Consider the following 23,202-nt stretch of genomic DNA (forward strand, 5'->3'; position numbering starts at 1 on the left):
AAAAAAACCCTATGGACCAAACAGACCACTGCCAAGGAGCACCCGACGCAAAATGAATGAAGCTCCGAGACCGGCTGCTTAATAACCAACATGCAAATCAGTCTCTGCTCTGCGATTGGCTGAGAGGTGTAAGAGATTGCATCTGATTGGCTGCTTGGCCATTGCTCTTCGGGGGGGGTTCGTTCAGCTAATAAGAACTTTATACAACATGCAGTACAAGTGGCAAGGAGGTGACAAAACATACATAAAAGTCTAAATATTTAGACTAGTACACAATATAGAAAATATCCTAATAGAAATAGAAAATAAATATTTACACATATTTTTGTACTCGTGCTATTTCAGAAAATCACCATTTCTGCGTGAAAAACAACTTTATGTTTGGCATCCTGCGATAACACCCAACTGCAAATACAGAATTTACAGAGAGCTCTGGGACTGTTTATCATGCTCACACATTAAGGAGAAGTTGTGCTGTGGGCTGTGTTAAACTTTTAAGTCTGCTGGAGTTTTGATAAGCAAATATTGTCATTGCTAACAGCTTCCCCCTATTGGCTGCAACGCTACCAGATTTTGACACAAGTAATCAGATTGAAAAATCAGGGCGGGGGGAGAGAGACACAGGCTACATACAAGTGTGTGTGACTACAGCTGTGTTAAACATCAGTGTAACACACCAGCAGCCAAAAGGATTAGACCGGTACTCTGGATATATCCCTACATCAGGAACAGACAGGTACCGTACAAGTCATTTTATTTACTTTGTTTTAAGAACATTTTTTTGTTTATTGAAGCAAATCAACAAAATATTTGTGGTATGCATTTGTACTAGTAATATTTACAGTTAAACCTCTTTCCCATCTTTATCTTGTGTCAGTATAATACCATATTTTTGCAGATTAAAAACATGCATTTTTTTAAATCCCATATAATTAAACAAAAGCATATATTGAATACAGTAAAGTGTGCACTTGTTTGTTGCAGCAATCATCCTATTTTGCTTTTTTTGCATGCTTTAATTTTAATTTTATTGGCATATTATATAGCGTCATCTCACATGTAAGGAATTGTTTCTTGTTTTTTTTTTGCCTCCTTATGATAATTAAATACAACCTTCAATTTATTTTGATGGTACAGAGCACATAGGAAAATCACAATATTTGGAGAAAACTAGTGTTGCGCGGTTTGTAAATAGCGAAGCTTATTACAGAAATATCACTCATGTACAGAAACATGTTGAAAAAATACCTGGATGACAAATACCTATTGGCATTTTAATTAACTACCTAAAATGGATTACTTACTTTATTACTTTACTATGAATGTATATATTACACGTCACGTGTAGTACAATAGGGTTTGATAACTTGTTATGTGATGTAATCCTTAGATATAGGTCCGTTTTGTGTGGTTGTATTTTTCTGCTAATTATTCCTTTGTAAAATATTAAAACCATATGATAAAAATAATCTCCGATGTCTATATTTTGAGTACATTTGATACAATTAGACAGAAGGATCAAACTTGTCAATTAGTTTGTTTTTGAATTTGGAAAAACACCAATACAATATGAAATATATAAAAGAGAGATAACTAAATGCAACATGTATTGGTTGTGGCTACTCAATACATCTACATAGCTATGGAATCCGTATATATTCACATTATCCCAAACAAATGTGTTAATTTATTTGTTATGATCTAATTATACAAATATATATAAAATCAATATTAATATTATTTACTTTCAATTTATCTCCAGGTAATGTATGTTGAATAAGAAGAAACACACCAGGTGAAATTATTTCACCAACCATTTATAATTTAGTAGGCTTTATTTACATGTGTACTATGGGATGGTTCAATAATGTGAATAGTAAATCTCTATAGCTCAACAAAGCAAATTTGTCCATCAAATATAACTAACTAATTAGATATCTTGATGGTGAACGATGAAATGCAAACTTATGTGATGTTTTAGAAGTCCTGGATTTGAGTTAAAAGTTTTAATTATATAAAAAGGGAGCCAAAAATAACCCCCCCCTCCAAATTGGTATAATATAAAACATATAAATAATATATATATATATATATACTATATTATATGTGTTTTGATGTAATAGTCTAATATGTTTGGTACCTATTGGGAAGTCATTTATCTGTGATTCTCATTGCTAAAATATCTAAACTGTCCTTCAGTTTTGTATTTACGCCAAAAACATCAAATTCTTAGCTGTTAAGTCTTAAAATTATAAAATAGACAGACATTCAAGGCGTTTATTTACTGATGGGGCTTATTGGTCATTTATGTAGAATTCCTCTTATTGTCAAAGGGACAAGGCAATAAGTTCTGCTAGTTGTCGTTAGATCATCCTAAAAATGATAGATACTTGTTACTACAGAAGGGGGTTAAAAAAAATAAATAAAAAAAAAAACCAAAACAAAATGCAAATAATTACGGGAATTTGAGTAACAGTTTCGCTCGCCTTGAGTGTACATGAGGTTTTTAAACAAATAAAAACACCCCTGTTCCACAGGACAGTAAAATGGGCAATGGTCATCTGTCATCTACACAGGGAGGCAGCCATTTTGTAGCTGTATCAATACCTATGATAATTCAGCCGCTAGGAACCAGGGACGTCACTGAGGTAATTTGAGAATCATACAGTGGAAGAATCCATTTTTTCATGGGCTGAAGCAATATTCAGAAGACGCAGATAAATTTACTAGGAGCCAGTGATCCAGTGACGGTTGCATTCTTATGATGGATATTGGTCCAACCAACAAAATGGCTGCCTCCTAGATGTATGTTACACACGTCTTGGAAATTTATGAATACCCATAATTCCCAGAAAGTAATTGTTACAACCCTTAGCGGTACACCAAATGAGGGATCACACACATATACATATATATATATATATATATATATATATATATATATATATATATATATATATATATTCTCTCTTTGCTAGATAGTCCCCTTAATGTTAAGAATATATGTGTTGTTATTAGTTTAATGCCTCTACAAAAAACCTAAAGTAAGAAGAGTGGCCATTCTTATTTTACTATTACTATTTCACTGAATGCCTGTGGCATTAGGGAGGGGCTACCAGCAATTCAGCAAAGGAGAGGGAAGGAATAGAGGCAAGCATTTTTGAGACAAATAACCAGCATTACATATATTAATATGTAAAAAAAACTCCTGTAAATAACTTATTTATAATAGTCAAGAAATGTTAATATATGTATAAACGTCTATAAATAATATCTGTATAAACAGTCCTGATGTCATCGCTTATAAATGGTTATTTCTAATTACCTCAGTGTTCATTAGGAGAAAAACTAGTGTATTATAAGGCATAAAAGGCACTCCTACTGGAAACTATAACATATTATACTGGAAATTATACAGATTTTTGTGACTTGTATAAAAGCTACAACCTACAGTCTTGGGGCTAGATTTACTAAACTGCGGCTTTGAAAAAGTGGAGATGTTGCCTATAGCAACCAATCAGATTCTAGTTATCATTTATTTAGTTCATGGTACAAAATGACAGCTAGAATCTGATTGGTTGCTATAGGCAACATCTTCACTTTTTCAAACCCGCAGTTTAGTAAATATACCCCTTGATCTTATATGGTCTTGGAAATCTTCTGTGACTTTTAATATCCATATAATTTCATTAAATATACAGTATGCTTTATTTAACGTAGCTTAATTAAATATTATAGCATTTGTATCCGTTTTATGCACCACTATAGTATTTCATATCAATGTAGTTCTTGTTGTCCCCAAACACTGGGACAGATGGGTTGGTGGGGGTCATTAACCCTTAAAATACTGTCTGTTCTGCTTCTTTGTTCGTTTTCCTGCACTGTTCTCCTAAGACAAATAAAGGTTTATATCGGCAGCCTGCCAGCCTTACACCTTCACCTGAGAGCTGGCCTCAGCCTGGCTAGCACAATGCTAAATCCTTGCAGGACAAATGCAAATGACAAACAAATAAGTTGTCACCTGAAGCAAGTCTGGTGCCAATTAAGGATCGGGTTTCTCTGCCCCGTTGAGTATGCAGATTTACAGATGGCAGCTACATGGTAATTCACAGCAAACACGGAGCCCATCTATCAACAGGGAGGGTGATGCTTAGTGTGGGCGCAATATGAACATTGCTAAATTGCAATGCCCTTGTTGTACAGACACGGTGGGGACCAGGGCTGCTATCAGAAGCACAGTACTAAGTAATCTGGCAGGAACCCTCCTCCTTCCTCTTCGCCGTACATGCCCCCTCCCTCATCACAGTAAATGCCCCCCTTCCTTATTGCAGTACATGCCTCCCCCCACGCTCCCTCATAACAGTAAATTATTTGCTCCCGCCATATCACAGTAAATGCTCCGCTCACCCCCTCATCACAGATCACAGTAAATGCTGCCCCTCCATTATCACAATAAATGCTCTGCTCCTCCCGCCCCTATCAGAACAAATGGTTTGCTCCCCGCTCCTATCAGAATAAACTCTCCGCTCCCCCTCCAATCAGAATAAATGCTCCGCTCCCCCACCAATTAGAATAAATTCTCCGCTCCCCCACCAATCAGAATAAATGCTCCGCTCCCCCACCAATCAGAATAAATGCTTCGCTCCCCCAACAATCAGAATAAATGTTCCGCTCCCCCACCAATCAGAATAAATTCTCCGCTCCCCCACCAATCAGAAAAAATTCTCCGCTCCCCCCACCAATCAGAATAAATGCTCCGCACCCCCACCAATCAGAATAAATTCTCCGCTCCCCCACCAATCAGAATAAATGCTCCGCTCCCCCACCAATCAGAATAAATTCTCCGCTCCCCCACCAATCAGAATAAATTCTTCACTCCCCCAACAATCAGAATAAATTATCCGCTCCCCCACCAATCAGAATAAATTCTCCACTCCCCCACCAATCAGAATAAATTCTCCGCTCCCCCACCAATCAGAATAAATTCTCCACTCCCCCACCAATCAGAATAAATTCTCCACTCCCCCACCAATCAGAATAAATTCTCCACTCCCCCACCAATCAGAATAAATGCTCCACTCCCCCACCTCCAAATCATAATAAATGTCCAATTCACTATTTCACTTACCTGTTCTTCACATAATGCGGCTGCTCCTGGTCACTGATAGACAGGGAGCGCGGTGCACAGTGATGACTCCATCATGCCTCAATGATGTGCTATATGTCATGCTCCCTTGTCTGCTGGGCTGACTCTTCTCTCTCTTCTCAGGGGTTGGTAACTGAATGAGGGGGGGGGGGGGGAGGTTTGGAGCTCCGAGTCTGGTGCCAAAAGCACCCCTGGTGCAATCGATGGCACAAACAAGAGCTTTACTGCATTTTCCCATCATTTATTTCAAAAGTTAATTTTTTAACAATGTATATACTTCTTGGCATCCTGATAGCTTTTATTTTTAGTCTAACAAACCTGTCTCTTATAGTGTTCCTGCCATCCACACGCAGTGACGGAAGCCATTTTATAGGCCGAACCAGTGTTCATGTAGCCATTTGCTAGGAATATAGCTGAGGCATGAGGCACAAATTATGACACAAAGTGCCTCAGGAAGTCATTATTTACTAGCAAATTGCTAGGGTGCATTCTTATCAATATAGGTTCAGAGACACTTTAATATCACTCAGCATCTCATACCTGGGGGTGTATTTACTAAACTGTGGGTTTGAAAAAGTGGAGATGTTGCCTATAGCAACCAATCAGATTCTAGTTGTCATTTATTTAGTACATGGTACAAAATGATAGCTAGAATCTGATTGGTTGCTATAGGCAACATCTCCACTTTTTCAAACGTGCAGTTTAGTAAATCTACCCCCTGATGTCTTGTCACGTATCTTAAAGGGGGGGTAGAGCTATAAAATAATATGTTTTAATTTACACCTCTTTTACCCAATGACAGAAATATGGGCAAATTTTGTAGACTGACTGGAATCAAAAATTTCCCTCACCAAATGTCGAATATGGGTCAAAATAAAAATAAAAATAAATATTACAAGGGAAATCCGAACATAAAATATCATTATACGCCGACGATGTTCTTTTGACTCTCTCGGATCCCGCTGTTTCTCTTCCTCCCCTTCTTGCAGACATCAAAACCTACAGTTACATCTCGGGATACAAAATCAATCCACAAAAAACAGAAACTCTTGATTTGTATCTCACAGAAAGTATGAAATCTTCTCTCACTCAACAATTCCCCTTCAAATGGCACCATAAAAAGATAAAATATTTAGGTATCTACATAACTAAACAATATAGTCAGCTTTTCCAAGCTAACTATCCTAAACTACTATCCCAAATTAAATCTGATTTAGAAACCTGTAGTAAAAACCTAATTTCCTGGATAGGACGAATCAATTCAGTTAAAATGAACATTTTGCCCAGGTTGCTATATCTCTTCCAAGCCCTTCCCATACGCATCCCCCCTTATGTATTCAAATTTTTGCAACACTACACTTCACAATTCATATGGGGTAGAAAACGTCCAAGAGTTCGGCTCCTTGTCCTACAAAGGTCGACGCGGGAGGGCGGTCTGGGAGTCCCCAATTTTAAAAACTATTTCTTGGCAGCGCAACTTGCCCAGTGTATTTTATGGAACTCCCCGGGCTCCTCCAGAGTTTGGGTCTCGATTGAAGCTGAGAGCCTGGGTATTTCCTCCGCCTCCTCTCTCCTGTGGCTCCCTCGCACTAAACGTCCTCGGTCCGCTCTTATTCACCCAATTGTATTGCATTCGCTCTCTCTCTGGGACCGGGCAAACACTAAGTTTAATCTCGCCCCGGCTCCTAGTCCAATTGTTCCTCTTTTTGATAACCCAGATTTTCTACCAGGTCAAATAGTCTCGTCCTTTGAATTTTGGAAAAGGAACGATGTTTACTATCTTAATAATATCACTACAGGCGCTTCTTTTCCGTCATTCGAAGACATAAAAACCAAATTCAATATTCCCAACACTTTTTTTTTTCAATACCTACAACTAAGAAACTTTCATTCCACCACTAAATCATCTTTAAGAATCAGGCCGTTGACCTCATTCGAGTCACTTTTCCTCCGGCGATCTTCTACCAATGGCCTTATATCTCGGCTATATGGAGAGCTGAGAGTCCCTGACTCAGACACCCAAGATTCCCATGAGCGAGCCTGGGAGGAGGATCTGGGGGGTCCCTTGGATGGGGAAGATTGGGATGAAATAAAAGCCAACACGGCCTCTAGTTCAATCTGTGTGAAGCTGAAAGAAAATGCCTATAAGCTTCTTTATCGATGGTATTTGGTCCCGACCAGATTACAAAAAATCTTTCCGGACTCATCCAGCTCATGCTGGAGAGGATGCTCGTCAGAAGGGTCCTTCCTCCATATTTGGTGGCAGTGCCCCAAGATTGCCCCATTCTGGTTGGAACTACGGAACTTTGCATCTCAGATCCTACAGATTGACATCCCGGTCTCTCCCAGATTTTTCCTTCTCCCACTTGGAATTCCATCCGCAACTAAACACCAAACAAAAATGTTCCGCCACATAGTTTCTGCAGCACTGTGTCAAATTGCCACTAATTGGAAACAACCCACCGCGCCCACTATGCAGACAATTATTAATAGAGTTTGGCACTCATACAAAATGGAGTTTATGACATGCTTATTGCGCAACACCTCTAAATCTTTCAATAAGGTCTGGGAACCTTGGATGTCATTTTTTCAAATCCAAATTCCTTTTGCCCTATGACTCCTCTAAAACACTCCACTTGATATCCCTCCTCAACCCGCTACCTTTCCCCCCCTCCCTCCACTTCTCTATTTCTTGCTCTGCTTTCTTTCTCTTCTCTTCTATTGGCGGTCTGCCACACCGCCTCCTAATCTATTTTGCCCACTTTTCTCTGACTGACCTCCTTTCTGTTTCTTTCTTCTTCTATCCCTATAGCTAAAATTTGGTCAATCTCAATATTCTCATTATGATACACAATGTTTGTATTAGTCCCTGAATGTGTATAACCTGACTGTAACAGATTTTGTCTTGGACTGATGTTCATTATTGACCTTCTCAAAAATAAAACTTTTAAAAAAATAAATATTACAGTTGTTTCACATCCTATGGATGAATGAAGTTTTGCCCTCGGAGCAGCCAGGTAACAGACCCATTTTTTTCATCAGCTCTCTTGACTCCATGCAAATAACGTAGGAATTCATGTCAATGCAAATCTGCAGATCCTTCCCTGAAGCTATCCCCGGAGTCTATTTACATGCACTAGTGTTTATTTGTGATTTACTACAGATCTTTGAGAGTAAAAGCTAAATATACAGTATAGTTTTCAGATTTTACTTAATATCCACCCAAACAGAATATGGAAAAGGCGTATCCAATCACTTCTTGTTATTTTGTCAACATTAGACTGATTTTCCATTCAGAGATGCTGTATTAATCAGAAAATTATTTAGGTTTTAAATATTAATATTTACTAAACTCGGATGATTGGATGATTTTGGAATTTTTGAAACCAAATCTGATTCTTGCGCAGAATGTTAAATGAATTAAAAACACTCAGTAGTCATTGGTGCTAATGTATCACAGAGCTAAATGAACATTATACTGTGGGTTGGGACTACAAGTGAGGTCCCAGAATCTTTAAGGTTCCCTGAATGTCAGTTGTGCTGCAATACATACTACTGGGAACTGACACTTTTGGGGTCCCAGAACAATGGCACATTGGGACTCGGGGACCCAGGACAATGGCACACTGATACTTGGGGTCCCAGAGCAATGGCACACTGACACTTGGGGTCCCAGGACGATAGCACACAGCCACTTGGGATCCCACAGCAATGGCACACTGACCCTTGGGATCCCAGAGCAATGGCACACTGACCCTTGGGATCCCACAGCAATGGCACACTGACCCTTGGGATCCCACAGCAATGGCACACTGACACTTGGGGGCATATTCAATTGTCCGCGTTACTCGGAAAAGTAGTGTTTGAGGTTTCCATAGGTTATTATTACGGTAATAGTGCGCGTAATTACCGTTATTACGGTACTTTTAACGCCGGCTTTCCGTAATAACGGTAAAAGTTTTAACACTGTGTTACTTTTACAAGTAACATGGACAATTGAATATGCCCCTTGGGGTTCCAGGACAATAGTACACTGACACTTGGGGTCCCAGGACAATAGTACACTGACACTTGGGGTCCCAGGACAATAGTACACTGACACTTGGGGTCCCAGGACAATGGCACACTGACACTTGGCGGTCACAGAACAATGGCACACTGACACTTGGGGTCACAGAACAATGGCACACTGACACTTGACGGTCACAGAACAATGGCACACTGACACTTGACGGTCACAGAACAATGGCACACTGACACTTGGGGTCCCAGGACAATGGCACACTGACACTTGACGGTCACAGAACAATGGCACACTGACACTTGACGGTCACAGAACAATGGCACACTGACACTTGGGGTCCCAGGACAATGGCACACTGACACTTGACGGTCACAGAACAATGGCACACTGACACTTGGGGTCCCAGGACAATGGCACACTGACACTTGGGGTCCCAGGACAATAGTACACTGACACTTGGGGTCCCAGGACAATAGTACACTGACACTTGGGGTCCCAGGACAATGGCACACTGACACTTGGCGGTCACAGAACAATGGCACACTGACACTTGGGGTCACAGAACAATGGCACACTGACACTTGACGGTCACAGAACAATGGCACACTGACACTTGACGGTCACAGAACAATGGCACACTGACACTTGGGGTCCCAGGACAATGGCACACTGACACTTGACGGTCACAGAACAATGGCACACTGACACTTGACGGTCACAGAACAATGGCACACCGACACTTGGGGTCCCAGGACAATGGCACACTGACACTTGACGGTCACAGAACAATGGCACACTGACACTTGGGGTCCCAGGACAATGGCACACTGACACTTGGGGTCCCAGGACAATAGTACACTGATACTGGGGATCCCAGGACAATGTCACACTGACACTTGGGGTCCCAGGACAATGACACACTGACACTTGACGGTCACAGAACAATGGCACACTGACACTTGACGGTCACAGAACAATGGCACACTGACACTTGACAGTCACAGAACAATGGCACACTGACACTTGACGGTCACAGAACAATAGCACACTGACACTTGGGGTCCCAGGACAATGGCACACTGACACTTGGGGTCCCAGGACAATGGCACACTGACACTTGGGGTCCCAGGACAATGTCACACTGACACTCGGGGTCCCAGGATAATGGCACACTGACACTGGGGGTCACAGAACAATGGCACACTGACACTGGGGGTCACAGAACAATGGCACACTGATACTGGGGATCCCAGGACAATGTCACACTGACACTTGGGGTCCCAGGACAATGACACACTGACACTTGACGGTCACAGAACAATGGCACACTGACACTTGACGGTCACAGAACAATGGCACACTGACACTTGACGGTCACAGAACAATGGCACACTGACACTTGGGGTCCCAGGACAATGGCACACTGACACTTGGGGTCCCAGGACAATAGTACACTGACACTTGACGGTCACAGAACAATGGCACACTGACACTTGACGGTCACAGAACAATGGCACACTGACACTTGACGGTCACAGAACAATGGCACACTGACACTTGACGGTCACAGAACAATGGCACACTGATACTGGGGATCCCAGGACAATGTCACACTGACACTTGGGGTCCCAGGACAATGACACACTGACACTTGACGGTCACAGAACAATGGCACACTGACACTTGACGGTCACAGAACAATGGCACACTGACACTTGACGGTCACAGAACAATGGCACACTGACACTTGGGGTCCCAGGACAATGGCACACTGACACTTGGGGTCCCAGGACAATAGTACACTGACACTTGACGGTCACAGAACAATGGCACACTGACACTTGACGGTCACAGAACAATGGCACACTGACACTTGACGGTCACAGAACAATGGCACACTGACACTTGACGGTCACAGAACAATGGCACACTGACACTTGACGGTCACAGAACAATGGCACACTGACACTGGAATAAAAACCAAGAAAACATTTTTTTTTTTAACATTTATGGTTTTTTTTCGTACTAACTAAAGCTCACACTAAGCCCTGGTGCTGGCTCAGTACAGCAAGAGAGAGACTCCAGGTTATGTGACCCATATTGGACTGGAGAACTATCGCTGTGGCGAGTTCTGCTTGGCTGACATAGAGATCATTTATTGTTAAATTGTGGTGAAATATATATATTTACAGGATTGACATCTCCATTCTCCAAACATATGTTATGACATGACTAATAGGATACATTTCACCATACTTTGCTGTCCCTTGTATATCTGTAAACATATACTTTTATTTCAGGAAATGCCGCGGTCGTTTTTGGTAAAGAGTAAGAAGACTCACACTTACCAACAGCACCGCTACTCCGAGGACACGTCGCGGCCGGAAGAGAGTCCTCCCGCAACATTATATCATGGTAAGTTACTGACTTGCTAAGTTACTTTACAGTTGTAACTTCTGCAACGCTCAGAAAATATTTGTATATTTGTCTGTATAACATACTGTGTTTAAACACGGAAATTAATCCTACAACAATTTCCTCTTGAAGAACATAATGTCCATAATGTGATTTATAAACAAGGTCCATAAATATATTCGTTACTTCCCTATTTATATTACACGTCACCATTGAACAACATTGGTCCGCACTAAGCATAATTCCACTAATGACTATTCTTGTATTAAAACTAAGCAAACTAAACTTTCCCTCGTGACCCAAAAATTGGTAGCTATTCCACTTAGATTTTAGCAGGATGACGCAAATCTCTGGGGGTCTAAAGGGAGTCACCTTTTCTGGCGATAAGACTGATTTTTTTTATCGCCAATTGTGACGGCGTGGAGGGAAAGCGTTATTGCCAACAAACGCAAACACGCAACACAATGTAGAAACATAGAATTTGACGGCAGATAAGAACCGCTTGGCCCATCTAGTTGGGGTGGGTATGGATTATCTATGCTGATAATTCCGACCTGGTGAATTCCTCCCCAAAAAATGCTAAAGAATTCAAATCCGACTGTAAAATAAAGAGACTTACTTTGAATCCGACAATGTAGATGAGCGAGGAAAGCACAATATTGACAGCAATGTATTCCGATTGAAGAAGACTTTGACGTCATTGCGACGTTTGCCAATCCAAATTTAAAGCGGCAATGTGGGGACCCCGAAGGTTAAGTGCTTAAACACTTAACCCCACATTGCCTCTTTAAATTTGGATTGACAGACTTAGTGATGACTTCACCCCGCACTGCCGAAGAATTCTTCAATTGGAATACATTGCTTTCAACATTGTGCTTTCCTCGCTCATCTACATTGTCGGATTCAAAGTAAGTCTCTTTATTTTACAGTCGGATTTGAATTCTTTAGCATTTTTTGGGGAGGAATCACTAGGTCGGAATGATAGCTTTTGATACGTACAGTATATCTATAACAGAGCGCCAGTTACTGAATGATTACCCTCAATTTGTTGCATCTTAGTATAACAGAGTGGCTAGCTCTATAAGCAATGCTGTGAGGTGTGGCTTTCTGGTTCACAAGTGCCAACAGTTATTCCTAACCCTTCAGGCTCATTCAAATGAAGTTTATTCAAATATCCCATTGTGTGTCGGTTTTCTGTCTAATCTGTAAGCAAGTAAAACTGTTTCCCTGGAACCGGTCTGCTTTTCCGGATCTCAGTTCCGCAGAAAGGCAAGATGAAGTTGACGTGTGATTTGGTTTCTGTGCATATAAGGGGCACCAATGCAGGACCAGTTTAACCCATCTAATCTGCTGCTGAGGTTCATTCTTATCTCATGCGGGGTATAAACATAAGCTAAACCCAATATAGCCAATGGAAGAAAAAAAAAGCAATACAGAAGAAGACATGTTTTTTTGCAAAGTATACTACCACCGTGCCGCTACACCCTGCTGTGCCACGCTGCGATTTGTAGTATCTCGCTGACGGTGTGTGTCTATGCTGTACTAGAAAAATGACAGCTAGAATCTGATTGGCTGCTTTGGATAACACCTCCTTTTATAAACAACATGGATCAGTTTTTAAAAATCATGATCATTATCAGTGTTTATTTATGAGGTGCCAGAGATTCCGCCATACAGTCAACAATACAGACAACAGAAGCAGACCAGTTACATCACACAAATACATATAAGAGCAAGTGGACAAACAATTGCATCAGTGTCAGACATGAGAAAATAGAGATTACATCAGAAGACACAAAGGAGAACGTAACAAGACCTTTCCATGAGGACAAATAGGTGAGGAGAGGATTCGGGAGGTAGAGAAGGCCCTGCTCGTGAGAGCTATATACCAGAGGAACAGGAACAAACAGAGCTGGTGGGGTGGTCAGAAATAATGTGTATGGGGCAGGTGGAGGTGAATTTTGAAAGACTGAAAGTTGGGGGAGATTCCGGTCATGCGGGGGCATGGCGTTCCAAAGTGGGGAGCAGCGGGGGCGAAGTCCTGTAGCCGGGAGGGTGAGGTGGTGACAGGAGGGCAGACAAAGGTCATCAGCTGAACTTAGTGGTCGGACATATAGGAGGGGGAGGCATTTTAGAGGGTCCCCCCCCCCCCAAAGCTGCCATATGCATTTGTATGCTTCTGAATCAGCTTGAGGGTTCCAAACATTTATAATGAGGTCCACTATATCTGCCATGTGTGTTTATTTCAAGTGACCTTTACATACCTCGGTTGAAGATATATAGGAAACTGACATGCAATGTGACCTTTTTGAACAAATCATTAAATCTATGTTTGAACATTACAACAATATAATCATTCAATATAACTTCACCTATATGAAGTATTTAATGATTAGTGACACCTTATAGTAGCTAATCCCATACCTTTAGCTACCATAGGCAAACCGAAGGAAGGGTTTCCTAGTGCCTGGAAACCCCCTCCAAGCCTGGGGCACTGTATAATTGAGGTGTCTGGACCCTGCCCCCGCTTCACACGGCTCTGCTTGAAAAGGGAGAGCTGCATGTACCTAACAGTAGTGTACGCAGCATTGTCCATGTATATTATGGGGATAGGAAGAGTTGGAGAGCAGCCAAGCACTGTCTAATATTATAGCCACGCCCCCATGCATGCTGGTCACGCCCACTGGCGGCGTGGTGTGGAAACCCCCCTCTACAAATCCTGCGTTTGCCCCTGGCTATATAAGTAGTGATGGCAACTCAGGTTTACGGCATTTATAAGATGTTGCAGGTAAGACAGCTTAGCACAGCTACATGCACGATGAGGATGCTTTGCTAGGATATGTTTTCTCAGCTCAATCAAAGCCGGATTTACAGACATAATAACTTGGCTCAGTGTCTATATAAACATTGTGGTTTCTCTCACACACACATTGTGTCAATACGTTTATTTTGTAACACAGGTTTGAAATAATAACAAATAATTAGAATGCTGGTCTGTAGTTCTGAGACTGGCTAAAATAACCAGCATTACACATTATCCAAAATACTTCCTTAAAGTGCACCCATCACCTCAATAAAATGGGTCATATATCATACTTGCCTACGTTTGAAGGTAGCTGTCCGGGAGGGGGTCCATGGAGGGGGCGTGGCCACGTATGGCGCACCGTTAGGCTCCGCCCCAGTCAATCTTAGACAATTTTGGCCAATCGCAGCAGGGGGTGGGGCCACTACGCCGCATTTAGCCCCGCCCCCACCCTCTGCAACAACGGAGGTGGCTGGATCGGGGATCTTTGCCTGCCTTCTCGGGAGTCCGGGAGAACTCCCAAAAATTCGGGAGTCTCCCGGACATTCCGGGAGAGTAGGCAACTATGGCATATATTCATGAGAATGTAGCTTCTCAATTCACTACTGAGTACTGGCATCACTGAGGCACCGACACCTAGTACCTTGTGCCTCAGTGATGTCACAACTAGTTCCTTGTGAACTGATAGGCTGACAGCACACACAATGGCTGCCTGCAGTGTGTCTGGCTGAGGGGCTCACTGTGATAACGTGGGGAGAACAGCACAATGCATTATATCCTACAGCAAAGCGTCTTCGTTTCTCACTTCCTGTCCTCGGGGTCTATTTACTAATAGATGGCGATAGGTTATCTATTGCCTCATATGGCAGCGGTAGAAAATCACCTACCCCCATGATGTATCATTAAAATTTGGAGCTGTAGAAGTTGACTTACTGATTGGCTGGGTCAGTCTGAGGGGCGTGTTAGGCCCAGCTGTTACGCCTGCGCAGTGCAACTGAAAACCCCCAACTTGGCCTTTCAGTTCCACTTCTTCGAAAAGAAATTAAAATGATAATGTTTCTAAATTCAATAATAACGACATTTTAAAAAATTAATAAAAAACATTTTTTAAAATTGAAAACAATTCCCATGTGAAAAAATTGCTTTATTTAAATAATAAAGCATTTTTTTTTCATTGTTTTTCTTCTACTATCTTTATATAGCGACAACAAATGAAGGATTGAGGTGGTATTTGTACCACCGCCATCCGTGTGAAATAGGCTTTCCATTACTTTGATGCATAGGATGTAGCCATCTCCTTCCGTAAACACTTGTTTTGTCGTAGATGTGGTATATGGTACATGAACAAAGGATAATAATAATTATAATAAAAGTCACTGTTACCACAGATCAGCGTGCTGAGGACCCCCCTGACGTCCATCCGTTGTGCAATGCCCTAAAAGAAAATACCGCTGAGGATTTGACCAAGAGTAAGTCACATGACTATCTAGAGGATGACAGGGGGAAACCAGTGTTCCGGAACAGAAGTAACTCGGCAACTTCATGCCCAGGTATAACCCCTGCAACCGATTCCTTTATAATAAACTGCAGTAAACTGATCACGTGACCTCACGTTTCTATCTCTGATTACCTCCTACAGGCATCGCCCTGTCCTCGCTTCCTATAAAGACCTACAGTTCGCCCCCCCTGTCTTCTTTCTACAAGCAGAACTTTTCCTGGGACGCCCTGCACTCTGCTTATAACTTCAAACAGATCCCTTCCCATGTACATCCCTCCATGCTGCAGCACTCCATAAACTTATACAGCAGCCCTCCTGCAGCTGACTCGGACTACGAACGCCCCATTAATTACAGCATGGGGTACCCCTCAGCCATGGACACTTACCACTGTGTAAAGTGCAGCAAAGTAAGTTAGGATCCAGATGGACGTTTCCAAAGTTTAGCGTACATATAGAATTATAATTACCAGGTGTAAAACAACCAGTGCATATAGAAAATATTGCAGGTTATCTAATTTAATGCTCTAGACCACTCCATTTAAGAACAGAATCTCAGGCCACAAACCCTACGCGTTTGGTCGCAAGGACAAAGTCCTGCATGGCGAAACGTGTAGGTAAAAAAAGGCCTGCTGTTCGAATCTCACTCTCAGAACAAAGGATTTATAGTAATTTATTGAAATAAGGGGGTGTGGGGTAAAGGCAGAATATAAATGCAAATCAAAAGCTAAGATTCTTGTGTCTATTCTCCTCTAGGTGTTCTCTACATCCCATGGATTGGAAGTCCACGTCCGGAGATCTCACAGTGGGACTCGACCATTTGTCTGTGATATTTGCGGGAAGTCGTTTGGACATGCGGTCAGCCTGGAGCAGCACCTCAATGTCCACTCACAGGTGGGGGGGGGGGGGGGTTCTTAAAATAAGACATAAAGATTTGCATTTTGAATTTTGAAATTCAGTACTAACTAGACGGTTGCTGGTGTCAGATTTTATAACCAATATGTCATTGAGTGGGAGTGTGAGAGATCAGACTCCAGCAACTACCACATCTAAATTCTAAAGACATGTTATTAGGAGATTATTTAAGTCTGATTTGTATAATTTCCATCTTTTAATGACATGACCATATTCACATTAATTTTTGCTTCACTGTATCTATTTTTTTTATTGCATGATAGTTCTCTTTAAACTGTATTCCACAGTGTACAGTTGTTGGGACAGCTCTGACTGAGGCTTACAGGTGTGTTTGTGTTTGAGTGAAGCTTTTTTTTCATCAATAGTGAACTGAATTCTCCTCAAGTGGTCCACAGATTATGTAAAAGTTGTTAGCAAAGGTCTCTGTGTATACTAATTTGTTTCTAGGTTTGGCTGTGGAGAACGCAGGGTAAAACAGAGCTGATTATAGCGATTATTCTTCTCCCTGGGAACCGCACTGTCTACCCCCACTGACGTTTATATCATGCACTGGAGTACTAGAATGCTACAAGCAACATTCAGGTCCAGCCAGCGCAAGACACAAGATATCAGTGGATACAGACAGCGCGGTTCCCAGAGAGATCAGTGTGGTGGCTGCTGCTGAACGCCGATGCGAGCAGTCATGGAGATGTAGGAAATTATTGTAGTGGATGTGTATCCATGCATCCCTGCTGCTCTCTGTCCAATGTGGCTGATTGCAGGAATAATGTGCATATCTATTCCTGCCAGCAGGGATACATGGATACGCATCCACTGCAATAATTTCCACAGCACGGTGGCGTAGTGGTTAGCACTTCTGCTTCACAGCACTGGGGTCATGAGTTCAATTCCCGACCATGGCCTTATCTGTGTGGAGTCTGTATGTTCTCCCCGTGTTTGCGTGGGTTTCCTCCGGGTGCTCCGGTTTCCTCCCACACTCCAAAAATATACTGGTAGGTTAATTGTCTGCTATCAAATTGACCCCAGTCTGTGTGTGTGTGTGTGTGTGTGTGTGTGTGTGTGTTAGAGAATTTAGACTGTAAGCTCCAATGGGGCAGGGACTGATGTGAGTGAGTTCTCTGTGCAGCGCTGCGGAATTAGTGGCGCTATATAAATAAATGGTTATGATATTGTTATTTGTTAGTGTTATCTCTGTAACTAACAACTGCTGACACCCCACAGGAGAGGAGCTTTGAGTGCAAGATGTGTGGAAAGACATTTAAGCGTTCCTCTACCTTATCCACCCACCTGCTCATCCACTCGGACACCCGGCCTTATCCCTGCCATTTCTGCGGCAAGCGCTTCCATCAAAAGTCTGACATGAAGAAGCATACGTACATCCACACAGGTGAGTCACGGTGCCCCTAAGATAACCCATATGCCCATATTGTATAAAACTGAGTATTATTATTACTTTTATTATTGTTGTGGATGTGTAAGGTGCCACAGGGCTTCACAGCCCAGGGCAAAGGAGGAAAACTGAGTATACATAATATAGGGAAGCACAAGATCAACAAAATAAATGTATACAAGGGCTAGGGAGGGCCCTGCTTGTGAGAGAGCTTACAATCTAGTGGGAAAAGGGCTGAGCTGAGACAAGAGGAGGGAAGGGGACTCAATGTGAAGGTTGGGAGAGGAGCGAGGGTGTACCAGTGTGAGTAGTATAGGAGGGAGTTGTGTTGGTGTATCGGTGGGAGTAGGGTTGTTTTGAGGATGTACCAGTGGGAGTAGGTTGGTGTGAGGGTGTTCCGTTCGGAGTAGGGTTGGTGTGAGGTTGTATCGGTGGAAGTAAGGGTTTACCGGGGGGAATAGGGTTGGTGTGAGTGTGTACATGTGGGAGTAAGGTTGGTGTAACGGTGTTCCAGTGGGAGTAGGGTAGGTGTGAGGGTGTAATGGTGGGAGTAGGGTAGGTGTAAGGTTGTATGGGAGGGCGTAAGGTTGGTGTGAGGATTTACCGGAGGGAGTGGTATTGGTGTGAGGGTGTTCCGGTGGAAGTAAAGTAAGCTCCGGTAAAGAGATGGGTTTTTAGAGACCGTTTAAAGATTGAAGACTGACCAGGTGTGGTAGGTCGTTTCATAGGTTGGTAGCGCTACAGGAGAAGTCTTGTAGACAGTAATGAGAGGTGGTTATCAGAACCCACGCAAACACAGGGAGAACATATAAACTCCACACAGATAAAGCCATGGTCGGGAATCAAACTCATTACCCCAGTGTTGTGAGGCAGAAGTGCTAACCACTAGGCCACTGTGCTGCCCCACAGCTGCCTGCACAGTGATGCAGCAGATGTAGTGCTATAATCCATTGCAACCAATCAGATATTTGCATAGACAAAGTGCTTAGTAAATGGGTAGGGTGTAGGCTTATATTAGTTCAGTGCATAAAATTACTGCCTCTTCCTAATGCAATGAACTCTATCTGTGCACCCTCTTGTGTTTTCAGGAGAAAAACCTCACAAATGCCAGGTATGTGGGAAAGCCTTCAGCCAAAGCTCCAACCTCATCACACACAGTCGCAAGCACACAGGCTTCAAACCCTTCACCTGCGACCTTTGTGGAAAAGGCTTTCAGCGCAAAGTGGACCTACGAAGGCACAGAGAAAACCAGCATGGCTTAAAATGACCACACCGCTGTAAATAGCAGTTCAGCTCCACGTCCGAGCTGTCTGTACTTCTGCATTGACTTGACTGCTCGTTACTGCTGGTGCTTTCATATCAAGGATGCCTAAAGATAGGTAGTGGTTTGGCATTAGACACAATAGCCTCGGCACATAGAGGACCGGAGCACCACATCTTTGCAGGTTCTGTGCACTATGCATAAAACTCTTTTTAATACACAGATAACATCACCCACTTTGCTATGACCTATAACAAACGTGACCTCTCCTATTTTACCAATAACCCCAAAATGCAACGAGCTGAGAAAATATTGAAGATCTGTTGGACAATGTTGGCTCCTGTGGAATGCTGGACATGAAAAGATGCCTTGCCTAGTATACTTCTATTTATGTTTATACACAACTTTGTCATTTTTATTGCACATATATGCAAGTTTATATAAAAGTTTATTGTATTATTATTATAATTTGAATAAAATTCTGTGTTGGAAATTTGTAATCTTTCTTTCCTAACCCTTGGCATAAGCAGTCTTATAAAATCACTTGAAGGGTTGGAGGCTAGAGGAAAATTTTCTATATTTGTGAGGGAATTCCAAAAAGTGGGTACAGACTGAGAAAAGTCCTGTGACCGAGAATTGGGGCAGGTAATGAGTGTGGATGAAGTAAGCATAACTTGGACAGATTGGAGATGTTGTGGGCAGCATGGTGGCTCAGTGGTTAGCACTTCTGCCTCACAGCACTGAGGTCATGAGCTCGATACCCGACCACGGCCTTATCTGTGTGGCGTTTGTATGTTCTCCATGTGTTTGCGTGGGTTTCCTCAGTGTGCTCTGGTTTCCTCCCACACTCCAAGAACATAACGTTAGGTTAATTGGCTGCTATTAAATTGACCTTAGTCTCTCTCGGTCTGTGTGTGTGTGTTAGGGAATTTAGATTGTAAGCTCCAATGGGGCAGGGAGTGATGTGAGTGAGTTCTCTGTACAGCACTGCGGAATTAGTGGCACTATATATATAGCTGATGATGATGAGTTGGGAGATATAATTAGACAAGGGAAAAGATTTATGCAGTTTTGGCTTTGTTTGTTACAAGATGTATTTTATGCTGCATTTGATAAAACACAGGCATCATATGTAAGAACTAACAAAACCAAGCAGCAGTAGAAGAACGTTTTGCTGCATTCAAAATAGATTATAGGGATGAAAGTGTGGTTAAGGAAAGAACACTAAGGTGATAGTTGCAATAGTCAATGTGGGAAATTCTGAGTACATCGATTAAAGTTTTTGCTGTATCTTATGTTAGATATGTGATTATTTTGGAAATATTTCTTAAATGTATATAACAAGATTTGGATATAGATTGGATGTGGGGAACAAAGGACAGTTCTGAGTCAAGGATCACACCTAAGCAGAGAGCTTGAGAAGTAGGATTTAATTTTGTGCTGTCAACAGATACAGAGATACTAATATGTGGAACTTCCAAATCAGGACATAAGAATGTAGAAACTGGGTAAAGAAATTATAAGGAAGTGGATTTCTGTAGGCAGGCATAGAAAGGTTCAAAGACATATTGCAAAATTGGAATGACATTGGACCATTGTTGAACAAGATTTTTAGTTCAGTTTAAATATCTCGCTCAACGATAGGATGTGCTTTGGAACGATAATCATTCATTGTTTTAGGGTGCACACTAATTTGATATCAGGCCAACCGGTCAATTATTGTCTGATTGGCCCAATAATCGTCCGAGAACACTTTAGTGTGTACCCAGCCTTAGAGATATCGAAAACTGAACAAAGTCTGGAGAAATTGAGTAGAAAATGTAGAGACGATGCAAGAGAGAGCAGGTGATGATTGTGGATAATCAATAGGGTACTTGGAACCACCCAAGATGATGTTGATGATGATAGAGGATAAGAAATTAGATAGCCATGACAGACACAGAGCACGCATTCAAATGGTCCCATTTAAAGAATTCTGAAAGTGATGGGAGACAGGTGATGTGTTTGAGGTTTTCTGTATTCCGAGAGTGCACTGAATCAGAATGACATATATGAAAGATGTGGGGGAACCTGGATTTGGTGATCTATTACCAGCTACAAAAAGCAGAAGGAGAGAGAGAGATAGAAAAGGTGTTTGTAAGCCTTAGAAGCTTGTAATTTCTCGCAATAGGTGGAGCATATTACAGTTAGCGAAGTTAAGGAAAGCGGATAGGAAAGAAGTTTCATGAGTGTTAATTAGAGGGGAGTGGAGAAGTGAGGCTGCAATATGGTGGGGGCAGGGGCATAACTAGTTATTGGTGGCCAAGGGTGGGACAATGGGGCGAAACCAGACATTTGTGGGCCTCATAGCAAAGGTTTGCCCCCTGTACCACCAAATGGTGAAAAGCTCACACATACACATGAGGCTTTGATAGTTTAGGCGGGACCTCCTCAGCTGTGGGACCCAGACAACACACGCCATCTTCGGAAGTCACCATTTAGGAAGGAAATTACAATCTGCCCCTTAGACTAATTCTTACCACATATTGGGGCTCATCTACCAAAACAAAAGCCACATGAGTGCAAATTGTAGTTTTCTCTCTTACAATAGTGTGATTGAGAAAAGAAGTAATTACATTTTGCTTGCTACAGTACCTCAGGGTGTTCTTAAATGTTGAAGCCTCCAGGGCAGTATACAGCTCAATTCCATTGTTTTACTTATTGATTGCTTGTTGTACATCTTAGTGGTTTATCTTGCTCAACTAGAAAAAAATTAGGAAAATTAAAACTTACCTTACTAAGGTAAAAGCAAGTCATGTTAAGGGAACAAAGTTAAAGGAGGTCTACACACTCCAAGGGGGGAATTCAATTGGCTGCGGCACTTGAAAAAGTAATATGGCCTGCGCACTATTACCGTTATTACAGTAATAGTGCGCGTAAATACCGTTATTACGGTAGTTTTAACGCCAGCTTTTTGCTTGCAGCTCCCTGAGCTGCGAACAGAAATCTGGGTTAATATTACCGTTAGAACGGTAATACGTTTAACGCGGCGGTACTTCTGCGGGAATTGAATTCTCCCCCAAGTGTCTAAAGATTTGTGTCCATGGTAATCCCTACTTTGCAGTACTGTCCAACTGTGTTACATATTCTCTGAGCTTTATATATATATCTACTATATAAATGCCTAGTGGCGTGTGTGAAAAAAAACAAACCAAGCTGCAGCGCCACCTGCTGGGCAGAGTTATACACTGACCTATATATTTCTTGAAGGAGAAGTGACAGTTGGGAGTGGTTGGTGGTTGCCGGGGGTGACAGTGGGGAGTTTTTAACACCTTAAGTAGCTTGATGAAGGATGTGGCGATGAAGATGAAGGATGAGGTGATGGAGAAAAATGATGAGGTGGTGACATGTGGACAAAACCACGTTAAAAAAGGGCGCTTGCGTCGGGAAGTAACGCTCTTCCCCTGAGGAGGCCTGGCCTAGCCCCAAATGCATGTCAAGAACCTTTTTAACACCTTAAGTAGCTTGATTTGACTAGAATGCAAGAGTATCATGCACGGGTTAACATATATATATATATATATATATATATATATATATATATATATATATATATATATATATATATATATACTGTATACAAATACTTTCCAATGGATTAAAACGCATAAGTGGAACTAGTAACATTCCTAAAAAAACTTACTGAAGTGTAAAAGAAATCAGCGCAAGTAAAGATGCCAATGGGTACAATGATTTCTAGAATCAGAGGAGTTC

At 41.9% G+C, this 23,202-nt stretch overlaps 1 protein-coding gene across 1 annotated transcript; it reads left to right on the forward strand.

The window, feature by feature from the left end:
• Positions 1–347: 347 nt before the first annotated feature.
• GFI1B (growth factor independent 1B transcriptional repressor) lies at positions 348–19,942 on the forward strand. The gene is made up of 7 exons (XM_075185323.1): positions 348–736; positions 11,471–11,585; positions 15,777–15,938; positions 16,028–16,293; positions 16,640–16,777; positions 18,020–18,185; positions 19,277–19,942. Exons 2-7 carry the CDS (start codon positions 11,474–11,476, stop codon positions 19,453–19,455), a joined length of 1,023 nt encoding a protein of 340 aa, XP_075041424.1. The 5' UTR covers positions 348–736; positions 11,471–11,473; the 3' UTR covers positions 19,456–19,942.
• Positions 19,943–23,202: the final 3,260 nt, after the last annotated feature.

This window comes from Mixophyes fleayi, chromosome 9 (assembly GCF_038048845.1).
Source record: "Mixophyes fleayi isolate aMixFle1 chromosome 9, aMixFle1.hap1, whole genome shotgun sequence".
NCBI classification, from domain to species: domain Eukaryota; kingdom Metazoa; phylum Chordata; class Amphibia; order Anura; family Limnodynastidae; genus Mixophyes; species Mixophyes fleayi.